Source organism: Hemibagrus wyckioides, linkage group LG05 (genome assembly GCF_019097595.1).
Source record: "Hemibagrus wyckioides isolate EC202008001 linkage group LG05, SWU_Hwy_1.0, whole genome shotgun sequence".
In the NCBI taxonomy this organism is placed as follows: domain Eukaryota; kingdom Metazoa; phylum Chordata; class Actinopteri; order Siluriformes; family Bagridae; genus Hemibagrus; species Hemibagrus wyckioides.
Window position 1 is genome coordinate 2,275,018 of NC_080714.1, and position 7,258 is coordinate 2,282,275.

At 36.6% G+C, this 7,258-nt stretch overlaps 1 protein-coding gene across 1 annotated transcript; it reads left to right on the forward strand.

Annotated features, from left to right (window-relative positions):
• Positions 1-410: 410 nt before the first annotated feature.
• LOC131353371 (DLA class II histocompatibility antigen, DR-1 beta chain-like) lies at positions 411-3,111 on the forward strand. Its single transcript, XM_058390361.1, has 6 exons — positions 411-558; positions 876-1,148; positions 1,432-1,713; positions 1,967-2,080; positions 2,209-2,237; positions 2,372-3,111. The coding sequence occupies exons 1-5, from the start codon at positions 504-506 to the stop codon at positions 2,229-2,231; spliced, it is 747 nt and encodes a 248-aa protein (XP_058246344.1). The 5' UTR covers positions 411-503; the 3' UTR covers positions 2,232-2,237; positions 2,372-3,111.
• Positions 3,112-7,258: the final 4,147 nt, after the last annotated feature.

Sequence of the window (7,258 nt, forward strand, 5' to 3'; positions counted from 1 at the left end):
AACAGTATTTTATTGTTATACAGGAACTCAGAAATAATTATAAAATGTGAAAAAAATCAGTCAATATTTTGAGGCTTAACTCTGATTTTGTAAATATAACCCTTCACTTCCAATGTAAACTTTTTATTGTCATTTCAATGCAGTTTACTCTAATTATATATGTTGTGCTACTGTTACTGATAATCCAGCTGCAATACAATATTTGTTGTTATTTTTTAAGTAATCATTATTATGATAGCTGTGATTTATTTCTCACTATCGTGCAACTGGAGAGAGAGTAACTCTTCACAAGTTTTTTTCAGTGAAGTTTTTACAGTGTATTTAATCCTGACTCTAAACAGGTGGACAGTATTGGATTAAATTCTGCCTGGTAACATGTGACTCTGTGTGTGTTTGTGGTGTAGGATTGGTGTGTGTGTGTGTGTGTGTGTGTAGAGTAGAGTAGAGTCGATCAGCTTCACTCACACTTCACTCAGTGAGATCAGACACTCAGAGAGGAAACCATGTTCAAGCTGCTGATTCTCTTCATCCTCCAGACTGAGATCCTGAACACAGCCGGTGAGTCTTTACTTTAGTGCTGTTTTTAGTTTGTTTTTCAGAAAAGAATGAAAAACATTTACAGTTCTGTGTTGAAATAAAGAAAATCAAACAAACTAAAAGAAACTTTTTATTAAATTATTAAATTTTTAGAAGCAAAGTGTTAATTCCGTTTATCAGTAAAATTTTACAGAACTGGAGATTTATTATTTTAAGTTGTGTTTAAAAGCAGATTTAAAGACAGAATTAGCATTAAAAACATTAAAAATGATTCAAAATCAAAGCTGTATTACTTTCTGCTTCAGCAATGAAAAGGTTTTGTTGTTATTTTCTCTCAGATGGACATCACATGTCACATCAAGCTACGTGCTCCTGGAGTAAAGATGATCTCAGTGACATGGAGTACATATTGCCTTACATCTTCAACAAGATTAACTACCTGGAGTATAACAGCACTCTGGGGAAGTTTGTGGGATACACTGAGTTAGGCATCAAGAACGCAGATAGATTCAACAAAGACCCTGCAGAGCTGCAAGCACAAAAAGCCGCGGTGGAAAATTTCTGTAAGAATAATGCTAAGGGTTACTACAGCGCCGTCCTGAGTAAAACAGGTGAGATCATTTACTAAACTAAAAATCTTTTATTCTGTAATATTTCAGATATTTTTTCATTCCACATCCCTGTAACAGATTTATCTTTATTTTATAATAGGTTAGTTTCACATATTAAAATAAAATATATTTTATACACTGAGCTGCTCATCTGTAGCTTCTTAGATACCAAATACAACTGATGACCTGTTAGATATTTACACATCATTATTATTATTATTATTATTATTATTATTATTATTATTATTATTATTATTATTATTATCTTTTGTTATTTCTGCAGTTGAGCCTCAGGTTAAAGTGATGCAGGTGAAAAAGTCAGTCGGCTCTCACCCCGCTCTGTTGATGTGCAGCGCTTACAGCTTTTACCCCAAACTCATTAAAGTGACCTGGCTGAGGAACGGTCAGGAGGTTGAGGGAGACGTGACGTCCACTGAGGAGATGGCTGATGGAGACTGGTACTATCAGATCCACTCACATCTGGAGTACAAGCCTCAATCTGGAGAGGAGATCTCCTGTGTGGTGGAACACGCCAGCTTCAAAAAACCCATGATCTATAAATGGGGTGAGTCTCATCACTACAGTCTGATCTACTGTCTGATCTATAGTCTGATCTATAGTCTGATCTATAGTCTGATTTACTGTCTGATCTACTGTCTGATCTACAGTCTGATCTACAGTCTGAGTTCACAAGACTGAGAAATCCAAAATATAGAGTTTCTTGAGAAAGTAAAAGCTGTGAATGTTGTCAGTTCCTACTGTGTATGTAATAAAGTTAATGTGTTTTTGTAATATATTAAACCCTCTGGATGTCTCAGATCCCTCCATGTCTGAACCTGATAAGAGTAAGATTGCTATCGGAGCATCAGGGCTGGTGCTGGGGGTCGTGCTTTCAGCTGCTGGATTCATCTACTACAGGAAGAAATCCTCAGGTCAGTGTCTGAACCATCAGGAATCATCTAGAACATCTGAGGATTTGATATTAAAATGAAATCTATTAATAATAAATAAATCATGAACCTTTCTCTCTGATATTCGTCCATCTGCTTGATGTTCTCAGGACGGATCCTGGTCCCCACATAAACACAGGTCAGAGTCTGGGGTCACTTTACATTTCCACATATGGGATAGAGTTTATTTACCCAGAATGCTCTGTGTTTAGCTGCAGCTATGCTAATATCTTCTGGTTTTTAAGCTCACACGTGTAATCTTAATCTTCTCAGGTCTTCAGCTGGAGAAACACAGGAGTGTTTACTGAACCCACTTCATCTGTTAAACCCCTGCTTTATTCCTAACAGTTAGAACTTGCTGAGAAATCAGACATTAATGTGTGTGTCTGTGTGTCTGATCTTTTACTTTTAGATTAGAGTTTGATGAAACTCCACTTAAATATCTTGATTTTAGACTTTATAAAAGTTCTTCAGTAGAAAATACACAAACTGAGTTTAGAGCTCAGCTTTCAGAAAATGTACAAATTAAGGGTTTATAATGAACCTGAAAGATTTTAAGAGTAAATTATTTTCATTATTAAATCTTTAGCGCCCCCTACAGGCTGATTTAATCTGATTCACTTTCTCAGGTTTAGTGACACTGTTCATCATTTTGTACTAAAACTTAACTCTACACTTCTGCTGTTTTTGTATCATCAGTAAATTAAATTTAGTTTTAATTGTAAGAACTGGGTTTATTTTTGATTCTGTATGTCAGCTGAATTTTTGAAAAGTAAATAAATCTGAATACATAAATATCAATAGACAGATTTCAGTCTGCATGAATTCTACAGCTGAAATAAAGACAGTTCTTATTAGTAAACTTTTTTCCTAATTATTTTATTTTATTTTGTCTTATGAACTTTATTCAAGCTCTTGTGGAGAATCAGGGGCAGTTTGAGGTTCAGAACTTTTCCTCTGGAACAAAGAAGCTCTGCATTTATAATGACAATAAAATGATTTTAAAAAGGAAATGTTTTCAGTGTGATGGATCATTGTGACTTTATTAGATTCCTTTAGTCAAAAGAATAAATTTATTTCTTCTAAACTTATTTTCTGAGCTGCAGCACCAGAGGACAGACACAATGATTTAATTTACTTTCTCTCTCGTATAAAAGAATATTTATTATTTTGGCAGAAACTTTTAGTCAGATAAACTACTAGTGAGATATAAAGGAGGTGTAGAGATGAACAGGTGAACAGTTATATTTACAGACCCAACTGTAACTTCCTGTCAGTCGTGGGATTTGACCTCATAACCTTCTGATCAGTGAGAAAAAATCTTCAGCTTTTAGGATTTGAGAAAAATAAGAGGGATGTGAGACACAGGTGGAGATTCAGCCGTGAATAAACAGAATAAATTTTAAGACAGATAGATAGATAGATAGATAGATAGATAGATAGATAGATAGATAGATAGATAGATATCTTACAGTACAGATCCAAACACTTACCAATAAAGCAGCACACATCAGATCATGTCAGGGTTAAAGGTCTATCATCACACCTGAAGATGTCTCCATGTCTCCATTTTGGCCTGAAGATGAACCATCAGTGTGTCCCAGTCATCAGACTCTGTCCTGCAGACACCAAACACAGACCAGAGTCCAGAGGTGTGAGATGTTCCATGTTAACTGGATGGTGATATTTACATCTACATATTAATACAGTACATGAGGATGTATTTGGATGTCTGTGTCCAATTCTTTCTACAGTAAAGATCTGACTTTATCTGAATAAATGAAACATGTTTCTCAGCATCAGCATCACTTGTTAATGTGAGATGAGATTTTAATAAAGTAATAATTAAGATATCATTGTTCAGTCTCCTCTGGCTGCTCGGCATCAGCACACTGCTAATGTGTGTGTTGTTATGCTGTATGTTAGCATTAAGCTAACATGATGAAGTACAGAAATTTAAAAGCAATGGGATGGAATTTAGGAAAGATTTCAGTCATAATGTTCATGTAATTTGCTTTACATACTGAATAATTAGCAATGTTTTAATATTTATTTCCATTTCCATTTGAATCTAATTTACAGTTATTCCGGTTACTGTGATTACTGTGCTGGATTTCAGTATCTAACCTTCTATAACAGCAAGATTTTATTGATTTTGTTTTTCTAAATCTTCAGCAGTGATTATTTTTTGCTCCAGGTCTTTCAACAATGTCTACCTCCGGTTACTGATGATGTCATAATATTCCTGTGCTGTGATTGGTTCATGTGTAAAAGTGTTCAGGAATTCAGAGACTTTTCCACCGTGTGTTTAGTGGATATCATTCTAATGATTTTAAAATGTCAGTTCTACTCATAACTTCTGTAAGATTTGATTGTAATTAAGTAGATATTGTTTTATAAAACATTCTAACTATGCAGATTGCTTTCATCATTTAGCAAACTTGTCTGGATTAGACTAAAAAAGACCAGATTACATCATGAAAAGATGTAAAAAGCAGCAGAAGTTAAAACACACTCATTTATTTTCATTACTTTCAGTCAGAAACATAACATTTAGGAGATGAAGGTCAAAACATCGGTCAGATGCAGAATATTTTTGATGTCGTTTTTTCCTTTAATACCTGTTTGCGCTGCTACTGTTTTACACTCAAGATTCAAGTTCCACTGCACAAATATTCTGCTGTATTCACCGATCATCCATAACATACTGAGAGGTGAAGTGAATAAGACTGAGTATCTCCTCATCATGGCACCTGTTAGTGGGTGGGATATATTAGGCAGCAAGTCAACATTTTGTCCTCAAAGTTGATGTTAGAAGCAGGAAAAATGGACAAGTGTAAGGATTTGAGCGAGTTTGACCAAAAGGGCCAAATTGTGATGTCTAGACCACTGGATCAGAGCATCTCCAAAACTGCAGCTCTTGTGGGGTGTTCCCGGTCTGCAGTGGTCAGTATCTGGGGAGCGAAGGCTGGCCCATGTGATCTGATCCAACAGACGAGCTACTGTTGCTCAAATTGCATAGCCACAGACCAGTCAGGATGCCCCTGCTGACCCCTGTGCACTGCTGAAAGCACCAACATTGGACACATGAGCATCAGAACTGGACCACGGAGCAATGGAAGAAGGTGGCCTGGTCTGATGAAGCACATTTTCTTTTACATCATGTGGATGGCCGTGTCTGTGTGTGTCTCTTACCTGGGGAACACATGGCGCCAGGATGCACTATGGGAAGAATAGTAAGGCAGTGTCAATACTAAGGCAGTGTCATGCTTTGGGTATGTTCTGCTGGGAAACCTTGGGTCCTGTATCCATGTGGATGTTATTTTAAGAGGTACCGAAGCATTCGGACCCGCACAACCAGACTGTTGAACAGCTTCTTCCCTCAGGCAATCAGGTATCTCAACAGAGAACTGAACTGAGCTGGACACACACACACACACATACACACACACATATACACACACACACACATACAACCAAGCTCTGATCTCAGCAGAGAAACTGTACTGTGCTGGACACGGATACACACACACACAACACACACACACACACACACTCACACACACACACACACAACACACACGCACACACACACAACACACACGCACAAAAAACAAAACAAAACTGAGCACTGTGTTCCAAGAGAACTGTTTACATGTTAACTTTAATATCTGCTCTCAGTATCTACACTGTTCTTTCACACAGAGTCGGTCTACATGTTGTTTATCTGCACTGTCCTGTCTCATCATCCTGTACACTTCTGTTGTATGTCTAGTTTATTTATTGCACATTAAGTATAGTTTAGTTTTCTCTATGTTATAGCTCTATGTTTGTCTGCGTCTCTGTACTTTGTCTGTGTTCTGTGTAGCACCTCTGGTCCAGGAGGAACGTTGTTTCACTTCACTGTGTACTGCATCTGATATATATGGTTGAAGTGACAATAAAGCTTCTTTGACTTTGACTTTGACTTTGACACGTACCACCTACCTAAGCATTGCTGCAGACCATGTACACCTTTTCATAAAAAAAAAAAGTATTCCCTGATGGCTGTGGTCTCTTTCAGCAGGATAATGCTCCGTGACCCAAAGCAGAAATGGTTCAGGAATGGTTTGATGACCACAACAACCAGTTTGAGGTGTTGACTCTGCCTCCAAATTCCCCAGATGTCAATCCAATCCAGCATCTGTGGGATGTTCTGGACAAACAAGTCTGATCCATGGAGGCTCCACCTCACAACTTACAGGACTTAAGTGGAGTCCATGCCTCGATGGGTCAGGGCTGTTGTGGCAGCAAAAGGGGGACCAACACAATATTAGGCACAATATTATCGTAATGTTATGCCTGGTCAGTATATATTGTTATATTTTATATTTCAGAGCATTTATCTATTATTTATTCTTTTGTGTAATTTTTATATTTCCTATTGCTGCTGGTCTCTGAGAGATACAAATTTTGTTGTATAACTACAATGACAATAAAGTCTCTATCTCTCTAAGTGACTTGGTTATTTGTTTAATTGTCAGTAATCAGACTCCTCAGTGTGAACACTGCAGGCTGCGGATCTTCTGAGTTAATCAAGACATCGACATGCTCACATCCTTTCTTCATATTCTAGATAAAAATAGTTTTACTATGTAAAGTTTGCATATAAACTTTTCTGGTGTTTAGATTTTAACTAAAAGAGTCAGGACGTGTTGTGTTTTTCACCAAGTGCCTGAAGGTTTATTGTATAACTCGGTATTTTGTTTCTATCAGGATTTGCATAATTATGATTTTATTAACTTGTGCAGAAGTACAAACAGCATTTTAATCACTTTCTAATTATTATTATTATTATTATTATTATGATTATTATTATTATTCATTGTAATATGTTAGGTTTGATGTTTATTTAGAGACTATTTGATGTTTCTCTCTATGTGTGACCATATTGGGATTAAAAACTCCTTTTTTTTGGCACATTTTCATAGTGACACTAAAACACAAAATGTATGAAGTTTGTCAGGTCTGTGCATCATGTGTCTAACTCTCCACATCCAAGGGTTCTGTAGATACCAGTTTCTGATTCTAACCTGCTTCTAAAATGCCTGGACACCATTTCTGAAGGGAAAAACTCAGAACTTTTATCCAAACGAAGGTTATATTGTTGTGTAGGTTTAG